This window comes from Nyctibius grandis, chromosome 1, assembly GCF_013368605.1.
Source record: "Nyctibius grandis isolate bNycGra1 chromosome 1, bNycGra1.pri, whole genome shotgun sequence".
NCBI classification, from domain to species: Eukaryota; Metazoa; Chordata; class Aves; order Nyctibiiformes; family Nyctibiidae; genus Nyctibius; species Nyctibius grandis.
Genome location: NC_090658.1, coordinates 90,572,096 through 90,599,631, shown reverse-complemented (window position 1 = coordinate 90,599,631; position 27,536 = coordinate 90,572,096). Strand labels below are relative to the sequence as shown.

At 41.8% G+C, this 27,536-nt stretch overlaps 2 protein-coding genes across 4 annotated transcripts in view; one reads left to right on the top strand and one right to left on the bottom strand.

The window, feature by feature from the left end:
- Positions 1-3,161, top strand: part of ORC3 (origin recognition complex subunit 3) — a 39,791-nt gene extending 36,630 nt beyond the window's left edge. For all 3 annotated transcript variants that reach the window (XM_068409528.1, XM_068409524.1, XM_068409518.1), the window contains exons 18-20: positions 518-634; positions 1,765-1,844; positions 3,009-3,161. In XM_068409528.1, the coding sequence (XP_068265629.1) occupies positions 518-634; positions 1,765-1,844; positions 3,009-3,114 (303 nt within the window). In that variant the 3' untranslated portion in view covers positions 3,115-3,161. The remainder of the gene's footprint in view (positions 1-517; positions 635-1,764; positions 1,845-3,008) is intronic.
- Positions 3,162-10,585: 7,424 nt separating this feature from the next.
- Positions 10,586-27,206, bottom strand: AKIRIN2 (akirin 2; the record flags this gene model as incomplete). The annotated part of the gene is made up of 4 exons (XM_068396381.1): positions 26,561-27,206; positions 15,159-15,302; positions 14,427-14,576; positions 10,586-10,629 (listed from the first exon to the last, which is right to left on the bottom strand). Coding segments are annotated over exons 1-4 (537 nt in total), but the record flags the coding sequence as incomplete, so codon positions are not given.
- Between the last annotated feature and the right edge of the window lie 330 nt (positions 27,207-27,536).

The following is a 27,536-nucleotide window of genomic DNA, read 5'->3' as shown; positions in this document are numbered from 1 at the left end:
TTTTTAGTACATCTGATAGATCTATACTAAGACTTCCTCTTTCCTTTTGGGTGAGCGGGGGGGGAAGGGACACTTTTCTGTTTACTACATAGTATAGTTTGAGGCAAATCATGACTAGTTTCTTTTCCTGAATCCACAGAACAAAATATTTATCTCTGATATGTAAACAGAACTAGCAAAAGCATTGGGGAAAAGCCTAATCAAATAATCACTCATTAGAGCAGAGACTGTGTAGGTCTACAAAATTGTAGAAGGAACACCAGGAGTGAAGTACCGAGGTGTTTCTTTGTTGGTTTTTTGTGTTCTTTTTTTTAATGGCATGTTTTTTTATTCTCCTGGGTTTGGGTTTTTTTTTTCCTTTGTACCATCAACTTGCCATTAAACACACAATCAGTAAACATTTGGTTAAAATAACTACTACATGAATTTCCTGAAATAATGTTATATCTATCCTTAGAGATTGTTCAAGATGAAAAACTGATCGAAGTTACTGCCTTCATTTTTTTTTTTTTTTCAGAATCAAGATTTGAAAAATGATGGAGGAAGCATTTCTAATAAAGCCCCTGACATATGCATAGTGTATAAGCTTCATTTGGAGTGTGGCAGATTAATTAATCTCGTTGATTGGTTAGAGGTATGTGCTGATGCAAACAGTGCCTTTACCTGCTTTCAGTATTCTGATTTATGTTTATGCTGCACATCTGCTTTTCTTTAGTAGCCCTTTCGACAGCTGGAATCATTGCATACCTCAGTCCCTCCTGTGCAAGAACACACAGTAACTCCAATCCCCAGCCCACAGAGTTTTCCTCTGACTACTGTGAATCATTTATTTCCAGCATTATTACTCTCTGACGAAAATCTTTTGCTTCTGCTTCTATTTTGTGCTGGGCACAGATCAGATTTTATGCTTCACAAAGCTGCCTTTTTTTTCCCCCTTTGTTTTTAAGTATTCTGTGACACTTTTATGGAAACAGGCAAGTGCTGCTGCTTGGCAAGTGTGGGGCTCTTGAAGAGAACGCTTGTGCTGGGGAAGAGCAAAGGTCCTTGTAGCCCGATTCCCTGTCTCATATGGTGACCAAAGCAGAGAGAGTATAACAAGAGAACATAGGTTAATATGATTCATTCTCCAAATACTCCCTAGCTAACAATCACGTTTTAGCTCTAAAGTTTTCTAAACTGGATTGGCTTAGCTGTATGTCACAAGCCTACCTGGATTACATTACCAATATAACTTTTTAGCAACCACAGCATCCTCTGGCAAGACATTCTGTAGCTTAACTACAGGCCGTGCAGAGGAGACTCCTTTTACTTGTTCTGAGTATGTTTTGTTTGCTGCTGCCTTCTTTGTGTATTGCAAATAAAAGTGGACAGAAGATTCCTACCCAGCCTCTTGCTGTCCCTCAATTTTATAGACTGCTTCTCAGCCAACTTATCTGCTTCATTTTTCCAGAATGTTTAAGCAGTCTTGCTTTGAGAATGTTTTTCAGTTCTGTATTTTTTCTGAGAATGAGTCAGGGACCAGAACTGTATTGGGATTTAAAATGCAGGCACATGAGTTCATAGAGCGATGTCTTTCATTCTGTATTCCTGCCATGGTAATATGTAACCTTGCTTGCTTTTTTGATTGCTGCTGAACTGACATTCGCATGGAGTTATCATCCAGAGGTCTCATTCCTCCTGAGTGATAGTCATCAGCTCAGAGCTCATTAGTTTATATGCAGCTCTATGAAGTGTGTTAAATCTGTGCTGCTTTTCCCTTTCAAGGCTTTCTCAACTGTGGTGACGGCAGTTGAGGGACCAAATGGAGATGCAGCTTCCTCAGACCAGGTGGATGATATTATCCAGTATCCTTTCTCATTTCTCTCAAGTTTGACATTCAGACGCTTACAGGATTGATGAACCAGGATTTTTAAATACAGCTTCACATGCACTGATAACTAATTCCAGAAAAATAAGACTACTAGTTTAAACAGCCTTAATGTCCTGAAAATGTCACAGCCATAGATCAGCTGAAATAGTTGGGCTGGGGGTGGTGAGGTAAGAGAGCAGCTTTTGTCCATAGGAGCTGTTTGGGTCTGAAACAGAACCAACAGTCCGCGAATCAAGTTGAAGATATTCTACTGTTAAATCATCTGAGAGTTGGTATAGCTGCTGTATGGGGGAGAGCATTAGTGGGGAAGAGATGATAGGGTAGCTGTGACCTAGAGAGCAGATGGAGAAATAGAGACAGTAGTTTATTATGAGGAAGATGGAAGCATGAGCAGAGGAATGCTTACAGAGGTAGTGTCTCTGTAGAAGCCATGAGTTCTAGTACCTTAGAGTTGAGAATTTTAGTTCCCACAAAACATCCATTCTGCTTCTCACCTTGTCCTGATTCTTAAGTGAGGTCTGCAAAGTATTTAAAGGATGAGCATTACAACCAAAACTTGTGGCTACAATAGTAGTGCTGCCACAGAGAAGACATGAAGAATATTTATATGCTCTAATACTGCACATAGCTTTCCTTTAGTATAAGGCCTTTCCTTTTTTACAAGCTCCACAAACACAAAACTAAATTATCTGTTTAACTGAAGGATAGATAGCTGTGTGTCAGGATTGCAGTAAGAAAGGTATAGTGACTAGTGAGTAAAGAAAAGGTGTGCTGTTTTATGAAACCTCAAAAAATATCTGTAACAGATTATCTGTCTTCCCATTTTCTTGTCAAGGGACATGAAAGTATATTCTGAGAGACTACAAAATTAGTAACTTTTGTTGGCTTTAAGCTTCTCTTAGCAGTGGGGAAAGGAACTCTTCCTTTGTTGCCACATTGTATGCATGTAGCAAAAGAAATACTGATTAGATTGAAGATTTGTTCTTCTGTGGGCGAATCATGCTCTGCCCTTATTTCCAACAATTTCAGTATGCAACACATTTTGTGTACTCTGTCCTTGCTGTGACTTCTAGAGAGAACGGTGTCTCCATCAACGTGTCATAAATGTATACTCAGTTTCCTTTACTGAAATGTCCAGCGCTCGTTTTATTCGAGCTGTTTCTGAACTGGAACTCTTAGGCTTCATAAAGCCTAGCAAGCAGAAAACTGACCACGTGGCAAGGTTGACATGGGGAGGCTATTAATGTGCCACTGAGATCTTAATAAACCTGTTCGTTCCAACATTGTGCAAGGGCTGTGCTCCCACTAAACTAGTCCTCGCTAACTTTGCATACTGAGTCAAAGTCAGCGATGACTGAATGCTGTGAGATACATGCTGAGTGCCTGGAGAGACTTGAATACAAATCTTGTTTTTTAATATTCAGCCTCCTGCTCTATTAATGCTCATGTTCCAAATACTGTATTGTTGTGCCAATTTTTATCTTCTTTGATGTGTGATATTTAACACTATATTGATATAATTCAGGCTAGCAAGCCAAATGGACAACGCTGGCTGTATAAGCTACAGAAGTGATGAAGCAGTATTATTAACTTGCTTATAAGCTGAGAGGATTTGAGTCATCATTATAAAATGCCTTCCAGATCCTTGAACTACAGATTTTAAAAATAAATAAAACCAGTATGCTAAAAAAAGACAACAAGCATCCATGTTCAGCCTCTGCTGCATGTTCTTCAAACCAAAACTCCTTCATGAAGAGGAGAAAGGGACAGAATCATTTTGAAGATGATGATGATAGAATTTTTTGCTCTTTGAGAAGAGCAAAAGCAAACAGCTTAAATCATTCCCTTTTTCTAGTGAAGTTGATCAGTACTAGCTGACTTTTGCTGTTAGGGGAACTTGTCTCAGCATAGACTAAATGAGAACATGGCACTCATGCACATTGGAGGATAGTAGTAAAATCCACACCTGAAGTACATACACATTGTAACTTTTCTCTTTGCTTAGGATTTGTACTGTACACAAGCAAAGGAAACAGCTGTGTGAAAATAACAACTATTGGCTGAGAGTGTTAAAGCACTGCTCATCTGACATCTTCAAAGAACCATCTCAGCCACTTGGTCCTGCGCAATAAGCAAGCTCAGGATGCACTCTCTGATGTTCTGCCACCACGGAGCAGTGCCTACACCTCAGTACAGGCTACCAGTTCTGTACTGTCTGTAGGAACAGGACTGGAATGGCTCACAGCTGCTTCTGATTTGGTCAGGATAAACCCAAGAGCTGCCATTCTCTTCCTAGAGTCGGTCTCAGATCAGTGCCTGATACTGTTAACAAAAGCCACAAATGAAGTGCTGCGCCAAAGCGTTGGAAAACTAAGGTCATTGCTGGAGTTCTGGTCCCCAAGGAAGCTGAGGTTGTGTTAAGAAAAATGTGCACCTGATTCCAGGTACCAGAGTAATATGGGTATGTCCTAACCAGCCCAGTCTTTTTTCTTTGGCACGCAGAAGCTACACCGCAGATCTTAACTGCATTGAGCTTCAACTTCCCTCAGACAGGTTTGGGGAGCAACTGTGTTTGTGCTGATGTCAGTGTCCCATGTTTTCCAACCATGGAAAGACCAAAGGCGAAAAGCTGTGTTTCCCTCCAGAACACCATGTATGTCTGCCATACATTGATAAACCGCCCAAGGGCCACGACAGATGCATTTCAGCAGTGTGGGTGGAGACTTCAGGTCAGTCTTACCACCTAGGAAGGGCTGCCGTTAGAGAAAGGTGTTTAGACTTCGTCCCTCCCAGCCTACTTAGAAGTTGAATGGTGATTAGTTAGTTTATGGTAAAAGACTGTATTTACCTCCAAAAAACTCCCAGACTTCCTCAGTTGCCTTTGAGAGGATTACAGACTTCACTTTCCTTCTGCTCTTAGTGCCTGTGTTCAGCTGTCAGTAGAATCCAGATGCTCCCACTTAGTTGCACTGGCACTTCAGCCTACTCAAACCAACTGAAAATGATAGCCTGGAGCACTGAAGATTGAATCACTCGCATAAACCAGCTCTGTACTAGGAGGGGGGAAGTCCTATTGCAAGAACCTGTAACTTACCAAGCTGTTTACCCAGGAATGTATAGAAGGTAGGTTAGGTTAGGCTGGTTTTAAATACCCTCAGAGAGGGCAGGAGTCATGTATTTCCCAATTGCTCTAACTGCAGAGACACACTAACGTGGAGGGCCTGGTTCAAAATGTTGCCAGGCAAATTAAGAGGCTGAGGAGGACAAGTAGTTTATTGGCCTTTGTACTGCCTGAACACACCACTTGGGAAATGTAATGGTGAGAACTCAGAGCAAGAATTTTTTTACGATCTCAGTGGAGCAGTTGCAAAAGTTCCTCTCTTCCGCCAAGACACAGGGGTAAACAAATTCCACTGTTCACTGCAGAGACCAAGCTAGGGCACCTCTATCCTAGCGGTCTGTGTGAGGAAAGGGAGACATTTCAGTAGGAGGGGAACACTGAATAGCCCTTCCCTGTCCTGAACCTCACTTATTTTATCTTGCAAATACCCTTGACAAATGGAAGGGAGCAGCAGAACAGCCAAACGTCTCACTGATCTGCAAGAGGACATGGAGCCAAGCGCTCGCCCCAGCTGTCCTCTGCCGCCTGCCCACAGCCTCCCCCCTCCCCTAACCTCACCCAATGCAAGGTAAGCCCACACCCTGTAACCTTCACACCTTCGGAGGGTAAAACATTTGGAAATAAAGAGAAGCAAGCCTCAGCAGTGTGTGGCTTTTAATCCCCCAATGTGCAGGCAACATGACAGTAAAACAGAAAAAATAATAGTTAACAGCTGTTTTTGTCTTTAATAACAAATTTTGAACATGAGAGTCACATGTTTGCTATGTATATACGGTTTCTCAGGATCAAATCTTTAATTCAGTACTTGGCACTTCAGACTGTAAGATGGATAAAGGGGAAATACTTAACTGAGTAGGAAGTACTGTGTAATTTCATTTTCTTCAGCAAGGAGGACAGGAAGGTTGGACAGTTAAAAACACAAACTAAACAAAACTGGTCGTAAATTTCATTTAGTTTGCATTTCTTCAGAGGCTGGACTTTGTAGTCAGAGCCCGAGGTGCCTGGGAAGAGCTTAACATCGCTAAATCCTGAACTACCATCAGGAACAGCAGAGACGCTACAGCTATGAAAAAGTACCTTGTGCTTTTCCTCCTTTAATCAAATTCTGGTGCTAGGGGTCTGATAACACCAGGCTTTCTGTTCACAGATAATCTGGCTATATAGTATGAAGTTTACAGTATTTGTAAATATTCCAAACTCACCCTCACATACCTTAGCTGAAATACACAGAGATTTCAACTGCAAATATGTATGTCATTTTAAAATGTTAGTTTCTACAACTGTCTGCATAGTAACAGGTTCTGCAGATACTCCAGGAAACCTTCTCTGCCTGCGCACTGAAAGCAAAGAGGACAAAAAAAAAAAACCAGCCCATTTTTGTATTGTGGTACTAGCTCTGAAACGGTGACTGTGTAAAGCCTCACCTCTGTAAAGCCTCGCCTCTGAACTGATAACTGTACTGTATTCTTCAGTAGGCACATCTTTCAACAAAACTGCCGCCAAAAATCAGACCTGAAAGTAAGTCAACTCTTGTTTGAATAGTTTACCTTATCTTGGAGGCTACAACAGCAGTAAAATACACGAATAAGCCGGGTGCCTGTAAAAGCCAAACATTCATCCTCACATTTTTCATCTCAGAGAATGGCTTCCAATACAAAGGTCACGAGCACTGGTTCACAACAAGAGCATAAACTCTTAATACTTTACCAGCCTCGGTTTTTTTCCTCCCCACTATGGAATCGGAGAGCTAAATCCTTCCCAATTCCCATCTCAGGAATGGACAGAGCTTTCACAAAACAGAGTTTCTAACAAGAATCTGCTAATGGTCTTGCTGTTCAAGAGTACACAGGTAGGTGTCAAGCATCAGCACACAAGATTCAAGCAATCTCCTTCCTTTTCAACCTTGAAAAATGCTGAATAATCTTACGTTATATGCAACACACAGTCAGGATGTACATGCTGCTTTTTAAATATACAGTAACTGAGATCTGCTTGAAAAGAATTTACACGTCACTACCTTAAAAACAGGTTAACCAAGATCTTTGGTTTCACTCTGCTAAGTTGCAATTAACTGTCCTCAGCTTGCTTTGCTTTTGGATAGACTGCAATTACATACAAATTGCAAAAATATTCTAAATGCGACCACCACAAAACCTAGTGCCAAATCTTGCCCATTTCTACTTGAGTCAAAAGCCTTTGAAAAGGCTCTCCAAAGCAGGTTTGTTTTTAAGCACCAGGCTGCTCTTCAGAGCACTCCAGTTCTCCTCAACAGTAATCGAGCAGCCAGCCATTTTCCTGCTAAAGAATAAGTCACCTGTTAGAACAAGCCTTTCATGTGCAATTCATCACATCAGATATTGGCACTGAGATTAGGAAAAGGAGCCTTAGGAAAAGGAGACAGTTTGAAGTCCAAGACAGAACAAGCAGCAGGTTAAAGAATGAAAAATTTCAAAGAATGCAACCTTGTTTTCAGAACAGGCACAAATTAGGCATACCACAGCTGTGATGCATAAGCACCCATGGTGGCATTATATTTAATCTGCCAGAAGACTGATTATTATGCATTAATTTGGAGCACCACAGGAGTGGGCTGGGTGCTAACATGACATCACTTCTTATTTGTAATAACTCTTAATATCCCAAAGGAAAAGATAAGCTCAGACGCAGAGACAATCACAGTGGCTGGTATCTTAACTCTACTCTTATCTCAAATTATCAGTCAGGCATACACACATGTCTATCAAGTCAGAACAAGGATCTTCTAGAACACAGGAGATACAGGAAATGTATCAGGATGCTGGAATTTGGGTAGTGGTCCACCTAGCAGCAGTGGTTTTCCTACCCTGGGCAAGTTAACAATAAAAGGAGATCAAGAAATGAAGAGCAGGAAGGAGAGGGACTGAGAACCTTGAGGCAGACAACAGAAGTTAAAGCCCGTGATAACTTTTATCTCCAGTAACAGAAGACTCGGAGAGGGAAGTCTAGCAGAGATTTCCCATTTCTGAGATTCTGAAAATAGAATAAGAAGAATTCAAGTATTTGGGTAAGACAGGTTTCAAGAAAGTGAGCAGAGAATAGTGGTCAAGAAAGTGGTCAGCAGGTCGAGAGAGGTTCTCCTCCCCCTCTACTCCGCCCTGGTGAGGCCGCATCTGGAGTATTGTGTCCAGTTCTAGGCCCCTCAGTTCAAGAAGGACAGGGAACTGCTAGAGAGAGTCCAGCGCAGAGCCACGAAGATGATTAAGGGAGTGGAACATCTCCCTTATGAGGAGAGGCTGAGGGAGCTGGGTCTCTTTAGCTTGAAGAGGAGACTGAGGGGTGACCTCATTAATGTTTATAAATATGTAAAGGGCAAGTGTCATGAGGATGGAGCCAGGCTCTTCTCAGTGACATCCCTTGACAGGACAAGGGGCAATGGGTGCAAGCTGGAACACAGGAGGTTCCACTTAAATTTGAGGAAAAACTTCTTTACGGTGAGGGTGACTGAACACTGGAACAGGCTGCCCAGAGAGGCTGTGGAGTCTCCTTCTCTGGAGACATTCAAAACCCGCCTGGACGCGTTCCTGTGTGATATGGTCTAGGCAATCCTGCCCCGGCAGGGGGATTGGACTAGATGATCTTTCGAGGTCCCTTCCAATCCCTAACATTCTGTGATTCTGTGTGTAATACTGATACTGTGGCAATGTGCCTAATTCTGAAACTGTAATCTCACTACTGAGTGAATAAAAGTTCACTAAGAACTAGAGCTCATCACATGGCTTCTCTGAAATCATAAGCATCAGCATGAGTCAATAATGCGTGTATCTACAGCTGAAGTTTCAATTACATTTCAACTAAAACCCTTCTGTTAATTTGAAATGGTACAAAGACTCTGTTACACAACAGACTCCCACTTACCCAGAAGGTGACAGTAAGTTAGAGGAGACAAACAGTCTCATAATCAAAGGATTACTCTGATGTAAAACTACTTTTGAAGTCCCCAAAGCAGTTAACCCAAGTCATTTGGGAAGCAATACTTCTACCCCACAGCACACAGATCTGGCACTTGCCATGTAGTAACTTTTCAGCAATCCACACCGAGACTCAGAAGTGCACACCAGCAGCAGCCAGCACCGATACAGCAGTCAGTCTGAATGCATCCAACAACAAACCCCTTGACCCTGAACACAGAGGTTACACACCTTTAGTTTCTCCAATACCTAGATAGTTCCAGCTTGTGGTGCAAGCGCCTGCTCTACCTTATGAACAGATTTCCTTTGATGTGTCATTTAACTGAAGGAAGATGAGCACAGCTGTTTGAGTCAGCTGCAGCAAGTTAAACGAACAGTTTCTTGTCAGTTCTGTAACAAACATGCTTCCACAACAGGGAACAATGCAGCCGATCTAAGGAAGATTTCTTTGCCTCTGAAGAATTACCTGAGGTTTTCATCCACCTCCTTCTCCTGATCTAAAATTCTGACCCACCCACTACTGCTAATAAATAAAGTTTTTCATTTAAAACACTCAGCTTTAAGTTTATTCATACACAGCAAAAGTTCCACCTGCATATTAAAAACAAACAGATTAGAAGTAAATGTTTTATTCCTTCCAACTAAATTCCAGTACTACAAGGGCAGTAAAACAATGATACACTGAAAATTGCAGCAATAAACATTTGTTAAAGACTGATAGAATAAATAAAAACTACAAAAATGAGAAATCATATAAACCCATTCTTAACCCCCCAAAAAAGTCATGGAATACAGAAATGCCCTCCTTCACTATTTCACAGGCAGTACTGTGGGCTATTTGCTTAAAATTGTCCTGGGATTACATTCTAACTTAACTGTGATTACAGCTTTGTTGTAGTGCACAGTTATGAAAACCACACTAACTTCAGTCAGAAGTGTCATTCTAACATTTTTATTTATACAACCAGTGAAGGGCAACTTCTAGAACACCATCTTTAATCCTTTACTTTTTCAAACTTATCAACATAAGAAGCCAAATTTGTAATGATACAGCAAATGAGGCCACTGGTATTATTACAGGTAGCAAAGGTCCACATCCAGGTGGTACTGACATCAGGGAGCACTCCAAAACCAGTTGCTGCATAAGAGTGGTTGCCACTGACAAAAGCTTGAAATAACCTGTGTTCACAGGGGGAAAAAATATGGCATTGCTGCAAGTCTTTACTGGGACAGCTTGCAACAATAAAACAGGGTGTATACGGTCAGCCCACATATGCAGAAAGTGTGATTCATGAAACGTCTGGAAAGAGAAGACAAGAAGTTAATGATGGATTTAACAAATGCCCAGCTCTATCACAAAACCTGCTATGGCAATATGGAAACCTGCTTCAAAAATAAAACCCAGCATGTTATGGGAGACAGTTTTAGATGTTTTAAAGAAAAGCTGCATTTTCTCCTCACATCTTCCTTTCAGCCTTGGTCCTCCATATTACCAATTTAAAGTATTTTAACCTTGAAGCCTAGCTGAAGCTTAAGAACAAACTATGTCCGCTTAAATTATTGGAACATTCAGTAATTTTAGTGCTGCTATAGGAACCAGAAGAAGTAGATACTCACAACTGGCAGGCTGTTCTCCATCATCGTCGCCATGATTGGATCATGCGTGAACTTCACAAATGCGTCGTATTGTTCTGCAAGTATGAAGCCATTAGAAGTGTGAGTATATTAAGTTTTAACTCAAGCTGAAAAATATTCAAGGCTATGTTATATGTACAAATTCATATAAATTAAACACGCATCCACTAACAGTAGTTTTTAAGTGACTTTAGACAGCTTCATAGCTGCCATTTCCTTTTCATCCCCAAGAACAACAATGCAGCACATGTCCCCTTAGAACTTTCCTTTTACAAACTTCTGTAACGGGAAAAGACAGTAATAGCCTCAAATTATGCTGCACATACACGAAGACCTCAATATACCTAACACCTGACTAAGCAGTCAGGACACTGTATTTTGAAGTAATCAGTGTGCTGATTTCACAGATCCATAACGGGGGGCAGAGCAGTTTAAGCAAACATGGCATTAAGGTCAGTGCTAGGGCTGGAAACATAACTTCTCTCTGCCTTCTATCACTACCAGATGTAAGAAAATTAATTAATGAAATGGAACACAGAAGTACAGGAAAGGGACTTGCTGCGGAGTTAGAAATTCTTTTTGGTGACCACCAGAAAATCAAAGGCAAAGACCAAACTAAAAGGATGAATAATGCTAAGTGATTAACACTGCACTAATTCCAATCACAAAGCAGCCACAATAGGAGGCATATAGTTGACTGTGGACTTCATGAAAACAGCTACTGTGGTAGTCTGGAATGAAATTTAGGTATCAAAGGTATTAATTTGGCTTTGAAACTAAGCATTGTTTATTTCCCAGAAAGATTATTCTTTCTATTACACACCTACATACAAATGCATTCGCAATATTTTATTCAGTTTTAATATTGCACTCATCAGCAGGATATCACCTTTCAGAATTAGGAAATTTGAACAAGGAGAGTAATATCTACAGATGCCGCTCCTATCCATTCCCCTTCCTCCCTTGTGGAAAAATACATGTGCAGCAATGTGGGGTCGTTCTGAGAAAGGGCAAGGTCAAAGAAGGCATATCTTCAACCAAAAATGCAGTTAGATTTGTAGTGGTTCCTAGTCCCACAGGTTTGCCCCAATTAAAGTCCCCATCCTCTTGCAGGGATGAGCTTCACCTTTGAAGTAAACAGGTATCAGTAATCAGCAAGTAGTGCAGCAGCAGCCAACAAGTACGGACCTGACCCCAACGATCTAAGGACATTCATCCCTGACTAGAGGGGCCTGGGGTCACAGCAGCCAGTTCCCCTCTGCCCACAAGCAGGACCTCTGTTTCACTGCAGTTCTGACTGATGGCTTCTCAGCAGCCATGCGAGAATCTTAGCAAACAACAAAATAACACAAAGAGCAGACTGAAGGATCTGTTGCCAGAAACATGTCCAAAATAACAGCAACTAGAACTTTTCCTAAAAGTATGTATTAAAGGCCAGAAACCAGCTTGCAAGCTTTCTTCTTTAAAGGTTTAAGTCAACATAAATAGCTGCTTTGTAGCATCATCTTTGTTAAAATTATGGCTTTGGAAATTTAAAGAATCCACGGTTACTAAAAATCCCCTTTCTCATGGCATTCAGATTGGCAAAGTTACGCAATCCAAAGGTAAGAACAACCTACATTGAACTGTTTGAAAATTTAAGTGAACGCTTCTAAAGATACTTACACTGGCATCCCGTATCGTATTATGTTCTAAGTATCTATTTTAAGTCAAAAGGTGGCTAAATGCCACGAATACAAATATGATTACTATACTCTATGACTTGACCTTTAGTATAATAAGCTGTTTTTCACAAACAGATTCTAAAAAACCTTTCAAGATAAAGTTTCCCTTAGCCCCTTACACTCCCTTCTCTGGTTTTAAAATCTGCAAAGGATCTCGCAAACCCAAGTTTCTGCTAACACAGCAGTTTCGGTAACAGAGGCAGGAGAGGAAAGCAGAGCACTACAGTCATCAGAGTCTTCCATTTATCAAACACTCGCTCTGCATGAAAGGCAACTCTGCTCACAAAGAACACAGGAGAGGGAAAAAATGGCAGTATCTGGCTAACTACCTACAAGAAAACTGTGATTCAGAAAGGAATGCAGAAAATACCTGAGATCCAAACATTCAGTTAAGTCACATGAAAGAAGCTATTCAACTGAGATGTATTGCAGAATTTCCAGTTACATTTCCATTGACTTTGCTAGTTTGAAAGAACGAGTATCACCTTGCTGTACTAAGTTTAGAAAAAGATATAATCATTCTGTCAGCAGAAAAACATAACTGGCCTTCTATGTAAGGAATTTTTAAATTCTTTTGGCAGTCTCTCTTTCTAAAATCCCATATAATGCCGAAAATTTAGTCTTGGCTTGATATATGGAATGCAGTAACATGATCTTTCTAATGGCTCTTTTGGTGATCACCATCACAAGAACAAGTAAACCTAACTCATCTCACCACAATCCTCCAAACAGAAACCACCCCTCTCTCCCTTCCCTAAAACAAACCCAAAAATGTTCTCTTTGGGACTGACAGATGGAACACATGTAAGGAACTTGCCAGAGGGGTTCCTGCTGTAAAGAACTACAAGTTTGTACTCAGAAAGTGTCTGGAACAAATGTAAATATATCTGGTCTTCAAATGGTTATTATGATCACTGCTAACTGAAATGCATTTAAAAGAATGCAAGAAATGACCCAATTCCTAACACACATAAATGAGAAGAAAAAAGCTCTACAGAGTCCTAATTCATCAGCCTAAAGCAGGTTAAAAAGAAAAATGCAGAAATGGAATATCAGGCCCAAAGCAACAGAAGTATTTAGGGCTCTAGTTATAGTTGTAAATAGATGTAGATTTAAGAGGGACTTAGAACTATAGTAAATTCTTACATATCAGTGGCAGATCAGCAAGCACAGAACAAGAACAGAGGCTCAGGTACAGAGATAATACCGTCACAGGCAACCCACAAGCCTGACACAAGTCTGGTGACTTTCGGCATGGGCACGCCTGTAGGTTTTATTCCCACACCTGAAGAGATCTGCAAACTTCAATTCTGAGGTGTTTTCAGGTGGGAAGCAGAATAGCCATGGGTATTCAAAAGCAGGTTTGCTGCCACAGAATGCGCTCAGATGTTCATTATCATCACACTAAATATTAAATTAGACACTGAATCATACTGTGAAGGCACCTACCTCTGAATGCAAGAGAATTTAGGTGCTCAAATGCTAGCAAGATGCTTAGAAGACGACAGCTTCAATAACTAAAGAAAGGCCGTATTTACAATGCTGACATTAACACAATCCTTACGAAAAGGTAGCTGGCATCAGGCGACAAAAATATCAGCTGAATGATGTGAAATACAACAATTTAACACAGAGCATCAGAAATGCAGCTAAACTACAGGCAGATACCAGACACCGCTGGCAGCAGTGTAATGGTAAGTACTGGGAAGAGAAAGGGAAATCTTAGGTACTGTCTTCTTGCCAAATTCCAGAAAAAGGAAGTCAGTTCCCAAGCAGGAAAAAAAAAAGTCCTTCACAAAGAGCTATTAAACCAGTAGAATAGAAAGTCTTTCTGGCAAAAAAAAATGAGGAGGAAATGATCAATTCAAACACGATAGCAAGAGAAAGTTCCATCTGAAATAAAACCACTGTTTCCCTTGATTAGTAATACCCAGGAGGCACAGTTTCTATCCAAGGCAGCACAGAAGAAAAAAAAACTATCAAAGAGACTACACATCATTTTTTCTGTCCTGTATGCAATCTCAATCCTTAATCAGATTAGGTCAGAAAAAAACAGCATAACACAAAAATGAGAAACAGTTTTAAGATTTCAAACTCATCCTAACACATTATTTTGAACTATAATATACCTGCAAGTTTTGTGGTCAAAATTTCTTCATACTCTTCACGGATTTTCTCTTCACGTTCTTTCAGCAAACGTTCACAGATCATTCCAACTTGTCTGAGAGTAAACAGGGGCTGTTCCTTTTTCAATGGTGATGATGCTGCAGATGAAGTACCTAAGATTAAATATTTGGGCATACCAGTTTACACTTACAAGTAGTTCAGAACCATTTTTGTAATCAGTTTTCGTCACATCTTTTACATTAAAGGAACTTTACAGAACATTTGGAGAAGTCTTTCTCTGCCATTTGAACATTTCTCATTACCATTAAAGTAAAACTAGAGACTCAAAAGGAAGACATCTACAATGGACAATACGTACAAGTATCAAAACACAAGTGTGTTACACAAACACTGTGAACACAATTTACACGGCAGTTGCCATTTACAAATTTAAGCTTCTATTTTATGTAAAAATTTCAGTACAGTATATTTTTGCAGACAGCTGTTTTGCAAAAGCCTATTACAGTATCAGTGGTAGGGTATGCAGGATGGTCTCTTGAAAACAATGCAAGCTTTGTGTTCTACTGATTCTTAAAATGAGAAGCTACAATCTTCCAGATCAATGCTAGTATTGCCAAAAAAAGCAACAGTACCTGGTGAGAAGGTGCCATAAACCACCAGATAACTAGGGAAAATCATTTAAGCAAACATAATCTAAGAACACACAGCAGAATTTCACAGAATTTTCTGGGTACCTGGCAAAGCTGGTCCAGTAAGGAGAAATGCATGTGGCTGTACATCAGTAGAACAACAAGGATCTGTCTGCTGGAAGCTATTTTCTAAGTGTCTCCTCTTCTGCATGCGTTTGTACTCCTGTTTTATGTTGTACAGAATTTGTTCTATAAGAAAAACAGTAAGAAAATTAAGCCTAAAATAATTACATTTCAGTATTTCACTTAACTTTATTTCCACTCAAACACCAAACACTGTAGATAATTAACAGATGATAAAAGCTAGACTCTTAAAATATGGCCTGCAAAAACCACCACACATACAATGAGTACTAACTAAAAGAAAGGTAACTCCAGACTGTTTTCACCAGAACACTAGCAAAAATGTTGTTAGTTAAGGTCAGGTACTGGTGCCAGAGTACTGCTAGCAAAAATAAACAGCGGAAGGTTTAAAATTTAGGAACTATCAACTACACAATATACATGTATAAAAATTAGGCTACAGAACTTCTCGTATTCATCATCTTCCCTTCATACATTTAATTTGCAATCATCTTTCTCCCCCAGAAAGCGTTTATCATTCATACAGCTATGGATAACAAAAGACTCCAGAATAAAACATGTACATGAAATACCATTCCCCTCTGCATAGTTACTGGCATATATGCAGCAAAGTGGAGAGGAAAACATAATTTAGACAGAACATACATAAAGCAACTACTGCTTAAACTCTCAAAGAACTGGAAACTGACAGACAAATTACAAAAGCCTTCCACAATATTTTAGACAGCCTCAGATGTAGCCAAATAGACACAATGGACAGATCAATAATCTCTTTTGAAGGAGTACGGCAATACGTAGTTCAAAATTTGATTGCACTGAATAAAATACAGAAGTGCTTTTAATAATTTCATCTCCATTGCAGAGTTACGGGAAAAAAGTAATCCTTTCAATAAAACTATAAATCCTGTGTGCCTTTTCTCTGAAATTCTGTGTACCAAGAGGCTCTCAAGTACATCAGTGCCCTAACTGCATACCCTCTGGCAATATAAAATATTAAAGAAAAAACAAAAAGCCATTTTCTATTTTTTACAGAAGACTTTCACAGAAAGAGACTTCCGAAGACTGTCTTTATGAGAATTCTTACTTTCAAATGCATTTTAAAAAAATCTCCCTATAGTATCGGCTTCCACTGACACTTCTAGACTTTTGGCAAAGACAGCTTTCCAAAACTCAGATACATACAAATCAATGTGATCGCGTCAGAGTTGCAAAGGACCCACTCACTCAGTACCTTCCTACTTCTGTTTGGCATTTTGCCAATACTATACCATTAAAACTTCTCAACCAATTTTCACGTTTGTAAACAGTACACTGTTGAGGTTCCTTATTTGAACATTTTCTAGTAAGCAACCACGTGAAACAAGTAACTTCAGCTACCAGCTTATTCAGTCAGTGGCTGAAGCCTATCCTAGACCAAGCAGAAGCAAACATTTGCCAATTCCTAGTTCAGAGGTTTAACTATTGCGGTGGTTCTTCAATTCCGTAAGTCAGTCTGGGGGCTTCCAACTCATAAAAAGAGAGGAAACTATTTCCACTCAGCAGGAATATCAGCATCTTCAGCAAAGGAGCTGCTTCTTTGGATTTTGTCCACTGATGAAGGCCTTGCAGTTTATACCTTTTCAGTCCTGTGCCTACAGTGCTTGTATAATTTTAAGCTCTCTAAAGGGGGATCAATAACTTGGTTCAAAGAAGCAGCAAATGCAGATGATGTAATAAAGAAGCACTGTAGGGAAATTAAGAGAAGGAAACTACGAGAAAGTGGGGAAAAAAGTACTCAAGGGTGGCTGAAGGATTCACACTTTTTGTAGGACAGGATACATACTACACTCCAGTGTGGTACAGAAATACAGGTTACACCGAGATGCAGTCAGGCTTCCAAAATTAAACAAAACCCCATGTAGAATTTGTCATGTGCACACACACTGCATCAGTTGGAGAACGGCCCCGCAACATTTTTACTCAACAGCATTATGGTGGTAAAACAATACTTTTCCTCAGAACCAAGTGCTGTTCTAGCTAAAGCGATACTGCATAATTTTGAGTGGGAACCGAATTAGCTCATAAGACAACATCTGTCCCAAAGCATGTCTACACTATGAGAAACATGACTGCAAACATTCACACTGTATTTACATTAAGTGAAGAATGTAACAGATCACGTGCATCCTTCACCATGACTACTTCGTCTTGGGCATACTTTCCAAATTCTGTATGAGCTGCAAAAATATCAGCCAAATTTTGTGTGTAACAACTTTGATAAATATCTTCTCTACAGCTCTCCTTTATATTATCTTTTTGCAGAAACATTCTCAAACTACATTTGTGATAGTTTGAATCAAAATCAATAAAAAAAAAACAAACAAAACACTAAACAGACTCTGGTCAATGGATGAAACTCCAAGAGTTAAAACAACAGTCATCAGACAGGTTACCTCCAGCCCTAAAAACCCCTGCAAATTAAGTAGGGAATAATTCAGAGAAAATGTTAAAATACCAGCCAGAATAGATGGAGCAAAAGCAGCATATGGGGGGGCAATGACAACAGGGAGGGGAAGTGGAGAAATCAATGACAACAGGGAGGGGAAGTGGAGAAATCAGATATTGACTTTGGCGAAACAGTAACAACTGGGATAGAAAATTAAGACCTGTGCACCAAGGATACACGATTCCATTCCAAATTATATTGAATTGTGGACACAGAAGTCTCAATGATATTACAGTAATTTCTCCTACTTTTAAATTGGCAACACTTTTTAACTTGCCATCTTCAAATCTTGCTCTGAAAATCAAAAATCTCAAGAAACGCCAGTGACGGATACATGGGGAGATCCCTGTCCTGACAAAACCACTCTGACAGTTTGCATTACTGTAACAACTTCAGGTAAAGGTATAAACCTGAGGAGGGGACTATTTAAACATGACAATACACTATCTACATTGCAAACAGCCACCAGGAGAAAAAAGCCTGAAATCTGAAGTCCTGACTGAACACTTGTCAGGCACATACATAACCTGGTTTGGTAAGCAGCATTCCTCTATATAGTCTAGCTTAACGAGATTTAAGGCACTATTGCTCAGCACAGAGAACTGGACTACTCAGCTCTACTCAGTACCGTGCTGCTAGTAGGCAAGATGACTGTGATAAAGACTCATCTCATACTTCCCAATCTCCACCATTTGTAAAATAGAGATTAATAATCAAGAAACACAACTTTAACATAACATCAAACTGTTCAATGACTTTTGACATGAATGATCAGACTAGTAATGCTTCAAACTAAGCAGGCACATTTTTGCAGCAGCAGACTGAGTAGACATTTTTATTAACGTACAGTGGCATAAAATCTATGCCTTGACACAAAACTACTTCACTGTGAAGTGAAATGCAAGCTTGCAAATATTTATGACTTACGTTGTTTAAATGCACCAAGTTACTTCTGGCATTTACAGTTTTGCTTAATAAATCCACAAAAATACTTCTGATGAACAAACGTTTTCTGTTCAAAATTTTTTATAGCATCTCAGCACTTGAAAGAAGCCATGAAATATTAAGGCAGTGCAAATCAGACAACTTTTGAACAACACCTATATTTCAGACATCTAACTGTAAAGCCCTTTAAAACTCTGGCCCAGTTAAACAAAGCTTAGAGTTAGCAGATCTCGCTCTCCAACCTAATTTTGATTCCAGAAAACCTTCCTGCCTTTACAAGTTCGGTTTCTTAACTTCCTTCACCTCCAGTTAGCTTTGACTACTCTCTCTGCAGTTGACAACTGAATTAAAATGTGCATTTAACTGGTGTCAAACACAGGACAGGTTTTTTTATGCGTTCCTCAAGCTGGAGGCCCAAATTGTCTTTTTCAACAATGACATGCATTTTAATTAACAAATTATTTTATATGTAAAAATTTAGACTCTGAAAGTGCACTCATTAAAGAAAACCTAATCTAAGTGAGCTTCTCTAAGACTATAAAACTGAAATGAGAACTTGAATCATATATATTGGAACTCATTAGGTATTTTAAATAAAGACTTGCATCCATCTTATAGGTGGTGAAGTTCAAATCAGACATTGCATGTCAGGCAATAACTTCATTTACGAGATGACAAAATAAATATATTTAATATGATCAATCATGCATCACTGTGGCCTATCCTCAGTTTCTTTCTAATTTCACTTTAGCTCCTGCTCAGTGTTTCCTACTAGTTAGAGGTACCTCTGAAGGCACAGAGGTAGCTCACAGGAAACACCACACAGAGGTGCCGAAAGCGAAAATTAGGCGTGTTGAACCTAGGGTTGTAGCAAGAAAAAGCCACACTAACACATTGAAATGAATTCGTACTTCACAAATGACATTTCAAATTCAAGATGACTTTGAATCCCAGCCAGTTACGCAAGACTATATGCCCCTTTCTCCTCCTTCAGGTTCAAGGCTAAGATAAAGAATGACAAACAAAGATTGCTACTGTCTCACCATGGCCACTAAAGGCATGGGAGATTCAGTTAAATACAGCTGAATATAATGAAATGCACAGACACTTTTTTTTTTTATCTAGAGCTTTATGTACTAAGAGCATAAAGTTGAGTACATATGTTCACGAAATACTGCATTAAGAGGAAGGACAGCATTGATGCCAGTCTTCTTTCACAATTTGAGATATGATTCAGGGAACCAAAATTTCACATTTCAGCTGATTTCACACCCAGTGAGGAGTGGATGAAACAGGAAGGGGGCAATTCAGAATTCAAGTCTGACATCTGAAATATGATCTGTCACACTAATGGATTACAAAGCCAAATATTCATTTCCAAGGAGTGATGTCGTCTTCTTACTTCCTTTAATTCATGATAAAAAGGCAAGTTATTCTTTTTCAAAGTTCTGTCATCTAATTACTTCATCCTGCCCTGTAATTACCTAGAAATTATGTACAAGGGAAACAGCAGTTCAACTTGAAAAGGTAACAAGGCAAACAATTATTTTCTCCATTTTAATAGCCGCTTATCAACTATGAAGGTGCTGATTGTTTCCCCTGAAGGATTTTTTTTCTTCTTTTTTTTTTGGGGGGGGCGGGGGGGCGCAGGTCTTGATTTTTAAACTAGCAATCTCTCATCTCAGTTCCTGGCTTCTCTCATTTAGCTGAAGGAAACTCTGGCAAAACATGTAGGAAGGTGACTCAATACGCTGAAATCAGAGTAGCAGTTTTCCTGGCCCGAAATGGAACCTAAAGCTCAGGTTTCAGTTTGCAATGTCACCATTCAACACATGCATTCAAACCTGAGCCAGGCCTGAGATTTCTTCTACGTGAACCCACCAAATGCTATCCTGATGTCAACAGCATACATCTGCAGGGATTTCAGCTCCCGTTAAAGCAAAACTGCTTCACTGTCCTAGTTCAAATTTGTAACATTTCCACTAGGCCATCACCCTTATCCAACGTTTAGTTGATGCTACCACATTCCTAGTTTTGGGGTCCCCACCAGACTACTGACACGCGACATTAATTTCAAGAAGCTGGCTTGCCCTAAGGGCAGCACTGCAGAAGAGCAGTGGGTAACAATGTTCTTCACTTTTTATATCTACTTAACCAGGGAATCTACAGGCACAGAAAGAAATTAAAATAATCCAGCTATTCCTCTTGCTCTCTTGCTTTGGTCACAGACATCGATCACTCCAGTTATGTTTCTTAATTAGGCACGGTCTGTGAGACTTCAGTAACAGATGTATACTTTTGGAAATCATACTCACCTGACAGGAGCATGCTCTAAGCGCCAGAGAGAACACTGGTAACGGGGACATGCTGACACTTCACAGCCAGTGTCTATAGCTACAGAACGGACAGAAGCAGCTCGCAATGGACTCTGTGGCACAGAGCTGGCCACCTCACGAGGTCCAATTACCCAAGGTCTCAGGCTGACAAAGGTTCTGGTTCTCCCACAACAAGTCGGATGCTCACATATGCATTAGCTCATTCTGCAAATGTGTTATTTCAGGAAATCCCAGTTCTCCTGATCAAGGGGTTGAGGAATGAAAAATAAATCAAGCAATGCAAAATGTATTAGACACAGCAATTAGACCTTTCTCTTCACATAAAAAAATGTCACATTGCATTTGTCAGACTTGCCACAGAAACAAAAAAACTGCTTCAACATGTTATGACATCTACGACCAAGAGTATTTAACATTTATAGTCACCACAGGCATCTATATGGAAATTTCTCATACAAATTGAATTATCAAGTCCAGATGCAGCCATTATATGCTTTTCTTATTTTTTTTTAAGGGTGGGAATGTTTTGTTTTTTAAAACCCTAATGATTTCTGCAATACTGGAGCTCAATGAGAAACTTGGCACCTCGCCAAGATAATTTAGCAATAAATACACATGCTGACAAATGTTAGCAAAACAGAAATTAGGCAGAAAGAGATGCAGCACTACTAATATGTCACATTCCAAAGCCACTAGATCTGTTCATTTAAAAGCCAAACCTGTACTTGGGCACTGTCTGACCAAGTTTCAGACAGAAGTAGTTCAGTTTGCTCAAGAGGGCAACTGAAAAGTCATAGGAGGACAGCCTATAGGGAAGGCTAACAGTTCTTCCTATTCAAAAAGGTCAGAGTCATTTTCTTGCACTAACTTTGAAAATTTGTGTTAATTAGATCCATTTTTTTCCAGATTATTCTGTGAAAGAAAAAGGTATACATTAAATACAAATTTATCTACCTCTGTTTGCCAAGAGTCCCTCATGAGAGAGGGACTCCTGCAACCAAATCCATTTCATAGAATCACAGAATGGTTTGGGTTGGAAGGGACCTTAAAGACCATCTAGTTCCAACCCCCTGCCATGGGCAGGGACACCTTTCCACTAGACCAGGTTGCTCAAAGCCCCATCCAACCTGGCCTTGAACACCTCCAGGCAATTTGCAATCTTTAACTAGAGACATGTGCCATACAATTGCCTTTAGAGTAGCAAATACCAATTATGCATACTCATTACTAAATACTGCATAAATTCAATAGTTTCCATATTCCATCAAACGTTTGACATTATCTCTGCTTTGATTTCAACCAGTGACCTGAGTGGAAAGACTGTTCTCAATAACCCCACCCACTACAATTTTTGGTTTGCAACATCAGTTAGTCGCTGGGGAAGCGTTTAGGCAGATGAATGTTTCAGATGGAGGAACAACTGCACGTGCACATGCAGAAGTTTGTGAATTTTTAGCTATTTCATAAACCGTTTTTAAATACAACATTCTTTTTGAGCCTACAAAGTTCTAGCTGCAAGTTAACCTCTGATTTTGGATGAGCAGTATAGAAGCCAGCTATTCATCTCAGTTTGTCTTCTCAGTTACTATGTATGATGAATTAAGAGATTTAAATCCCTAAGGTCAACATTATTTCTCTCTCCTCCCCCCCTCCATTTCTTTGGACTGTATTGCCCACCGTAGCTTCAGTCTCAGAAATATCCACACGTGCAGGCTTTCTAACACTGACCTGCCTTTGACTTTGAAAAACAACTTAAGTGGAGTTTATTCTTTTTTCTTTTTTTTTCCACACAGAACATAATCTCTCATCAGGGTAAAACTGCAAATAATGTTTCTAAAACACCCAGCAGAGAACAGAAAAAAAATACTGCCACTGCTTCCTCCTTTCGCCCTCTAGAATTCATTTAACAGCTTCAAAACAGGACAGCACCCTTAGGACTTCAGAGGAAACCAAACACGTGCGATGCATTAGGCATCCAGACCGAAGTACAGTTATTCTGGTCATACAGAAGTCTCATTTATAGCTAGAAGTTACATGAAAGTAAAAGTCATTTTAGTATTCAAGCAGTAGAAAACTTTACTTAAGAGAAGCAACTCTCTCAAAATTGAACCAGTCTTACACCAAGCAGATATGCTCTGCACCGCTTATAGTGAACAGAGTGTTAAAAACATAATTCTAGATGCAAACAATGGTATCCAAAAATTAGCAAACATATTCAAGAGTATGCTTCAAGCCAGTAAGCACAATTCCACAGAAAGTATAGACAGTAAACCCAAAATTACTGTTTAGCTGCCAAATTCATTGAGAAACTGGAAGTGACCTAACAGCTGTTCAAATAACTACAAAATATTAAAAGACTCTTGTGAGAGATAAATTTCATCTTGAATAAGCCTACCCTCTCTAAAACAGACGTATCATTTATTTGTCTATGACCACTCTATAAAGACAGCTGTTTTCTCATCTGACTACCACACTGTATTCTTAGTTCTCAGCACCCCGCTCAATCAATCCATATTCTACTTCCAGATAATTCATTTTTGAAATGATTAACCATGTGGTAAGAGGTTCTGGTGCTGATACAGTGTTCACTGGGTGAAGTTAAAACACTACCAGGACAGAGTATCAGATATAAGAAAAATGCTGAACTGTGAACTTAAATATCAGCACCAGGTTTTATATCCAGAGCTCTAATTTCATATGACCATTAATTTTCATTAAACAAAATTCAGACAGACACTTTTTAAGTGGTGGAAACCTAAGCATTAGAGTAACACGCTGAGAAAACCATAAGTGAAGTCAACTGAATTCTGGCGATTGTTACTGAATTTCCCAATACAAAAACTGAACAAAATGGTCACTCAGTTGGGAACACTTTCAAAAGCAAACTGGAATTCTTTTCGCACACAGAGCAGTATTTATCTGACCCAAATGTAGACACCTACATCAGAAATGGTCATGTAAATTAATTTTACAGTCAAAAGAAAGCAATACCTATTTCTACAGCACACTTTGCCTCATCCCAAGTCAGAGCTCTAGAATAAACCATCTGCTTCTTCCAACTACCAAGAAAACCACAAATTATTAGGTCAGATGCACATTTACAAAACTAGATGAGATGAATCCCACACAATCTTTCAAGTGGCCCCTTTAAAATGATAAGCTCTATTTTGTTCACTGATGGTCAAAACGAAATATACACAATATCATAATACCCCTAAATTCAACTGAAAGTAAAAACTAAGCTGCTTTAACAGCCACATTTGCACTAGCACTGCATAAAGATTTTCTTCTTGTAACAGAAACCACAAAGGGAGCTTTTAAGCAAAACACGTGTAAAACGTGCACAATTTATAAATGCTTCAAGTTTTGCTCAGGAGCATTCAAGTGCTGTAAGAGACATTTTGATTTACTGTCCTTCACTTTTCATTATACTCTACAAATGGCTTACACAAAACACACCCTTGTCAGTACAGGATCACCTTTCCACATGGATTACCACCTGCACCTCTGATTTTCTCAAGAGAAGATAAGGCCTCTATTTGCTCAACTTCGCTAACATTTTAGTTTTTAAGAGTTTCAGAATCATTAAGTTTAGGTTTCGCCTCAAATGCTGCTGTAGGTTATCTCTGCTGAAAAATTTATTCATTTGCCTCCTTTCAGCAATACACTTTTACAGACCAGACAATATTTATATTAAATATTCATAACCTAAGCTCTCCAAATCCCTAAGAAAGAAGCCAGAAGAAATTCTTGCAATGAAGCAACACTTATCTTCTAATAAGAACCAAACGAATTCTGATTTTAAACATCTATCTCGAAGTATGTGTAATGCCTCACTGTACCAGGGAGTGCCATCCATCATAACACTCATCCCAGACCGCTGACTCATTCAAGGTCTTTTCCTAGAGGTTCAAAAAAATAGCAAGGCACTGATGCCAAGTGTAAGTACTTTGTATGCCCTCTATATATTTCCTCCATAGCAATTTTTTATTATTTGATTAAAACCTGTAAAAAATGTATTCTACTGTACAGTTTCAGAACAAATAATATAAAAACAAGGTACTGCCCTACATGGAGGAGACAGCAATTTGAAAACACGTTCCAACTTACTGCTCGGTAATACTAGCAGTAATCTGGGACCAACTTTTGTATAAAAGGGAGCACTGAACACAACGGCAGAAGGAATTCAGCTGCAACAACTGCAGAGGGCTTTTTTTTCCCTGCACACAAAGGACACAGATCCATACCTCAGTGCTACAGCCACTCATGGCTGCAAGCTTAACCGTCCGTAACTGCATTACTGGAAGCTACCCACTGGACTAACCGTAGCAAAGGCCAATCAACCCTGCGTGCCCAGCCAAGATTCACTCCTTTCTTCTCTCCCTATTCGTTGGTAAAACGAACTCAGTTGATTTTTAATTGACAACAATTACACAAGCAGACCTGAAGCTTTTGGGGCCACCGGTTGACTCATCTCTCACACGTTAAGAATGTAAAAGGGTTTCATTCTTGCCCAAAGTCTCTGAGACGAGGAGACTGCCCAATTCCATTTTATCTGCCCTAAAGGCAGCTCTCACCCTTGCACGCAATCGCTTTCATCGCTCGGTTTTCCTACGAAACTTTTAAGGATGCCACAGAATGGGTCATCCGGGACGGTGGCACGCATTCAAGGGACTGGAAGCGGAATTACCCCTTTATCTACTTTTGCTTTTTCCCACTGGCGTTTTGCGGGTGATTGATGACAGGCCGCGCTCCCCGCCCTCCTTCCGTCCCTCCCGTTCCCCCCCCCGCGCCGATGTCTGATCAACGGGAGGAACGGGAGAAGGTGCCGCCGCCTCGGCTCGGGCAACGCTCGACCCACCGATAATGGCTGCAAGGGATGGATGGGGGCCCCACCGAGAGGCCCCCAGCCCCGCAGACACAACGGTCACACCACCCGTCTCCCCCCCCGCCTCCGCTCCCCCAGCGTTTCCGCAGCCTGACTCGCCCCTGCGGCTCTCCTTGCCACATCCAGGCACCCGTGGAAGAAGGGAAAAAAATCCTCCATACCCGGCCCCGACGCGAGGAAAGCCGGCCTCCCCCTTTCCTCCGCAACGGATCAATCCTCCCCCACCAACGCCCCCCCCCCCCCCCCGTTCCCCCGCTCGGGTGCCTTTCTCCAGTCTCCCCCCCACCGCCGCCGCCCCCGACCCCTTTCCTATGGCCACCCGCCCGCATCGGCTCAACCCGCCCCCCCCTTCCTCCCCGTCCCTCCTCCCCCTCTCCTGCTGCAAACGGCCATTTCTATTGTGTCTCCGCCGCGGTGGTGCCAAGCCGAGCAGGGATCGCCCCGGCCCCCGCCGTTGCCAGCCACACAGCCCGACAGAAAATGGCTGGAGGGGGACGCGAGACCCACCCAACCCTTCTCTCTTCTTCTTCCTCCTCCTGCCCCCCTCCCCGACCGCCTTCCCGGCCCTCTGCCCTGCGCACCCGCCGCTCCCCCTCCCTTGCCCAGGTTCCCCCGCCGCCGCCCTGCACCCCCAGACACCCCCCCCCCCGCCTCCTCGGCTGCCACCGCCCCGGGGGGCTGCCGGGCATGGCGGGGCCGCCTCCCTCACCTGTGGTGAGCCGGGACGACACCTCTCCGAAGGGCGAGGGCTCCATGCGCAGGTATTTCTGCGGGGAGGCGGCGGCGAAAGAGGAGGCGGCGGCCGAGGCCGGGGCTGACAATGGCGCACATCGCCTCCGCTTCGGGGACGCCGGGCTCAGCAGCGGGTCGAAATCCAGAGTCCTTTTCAAAGTGGCGCCGCAAGCCATGGCGCGGGGCGGCGGCGGGGCGGAAGAAGGGGGTTCGCAGCGAGGGGCAGGGGAGACGGCGGCGGCGGTGGTGGCAGCAGCCGGCCCTGCCCAGAGGCGCCTTCCCCGCTGTCTGGGGCGGGCTGGGGGGGAGGGAAGGGAGGGAGGCAGGGAAAGGAGGGGGCAGCTGCGTCAGGGCCTTCGCCGCCTCCCTGTCGGCCTCTCTCTGGGGAGCGGCCCCGACCCCCCCAGCAGCTCCGGCTCAGTCGGCTGGATCTCCGCTCTGGCCGCCCGCCCTACCCTGGCCGAGCCAATTCCGCCCGCGGCCGGTGGCGGGGCGGGAGCTGGGCCGAAGGGCACGGTGCGGAGCTCGGCTACCCGATCCGGGGCCGCCGATGACAAGCGATGGCGTCCGGGCCCGAGCGGCAGCAGCGCTTCCCTCTCTAACTCCCGCACCAACAATATGGCGTCAATAACAACGCCGCGGATTCAAAAACCAACCGCCCCCACTGCGCGTGCGCTGGTCGGGCGGTGGCGGCCGCAGAGTCTCATGGGATTCGTGGTTTTCCCGCGCCGGGCGCGCGGCTCTGGGCGGGGCGTCTGCAGTGGCGGCGGGACTGCAAGTGCCGGCGTGCCCCGCGCCGGCTTCCGGGGTCTGATTTAAATCCCCCCTCGGAGGCTGCGGTGCGGGGTTAAAGGGTGGTGCTGCGGCGATGGGCTGTCGCCGCTCGCGGGGAGCGGGGCTTAGCGCTTAGCCCCGGTGGCGGCCTTGGCGCCTCGGGGGAGCAGCGCGGCCCT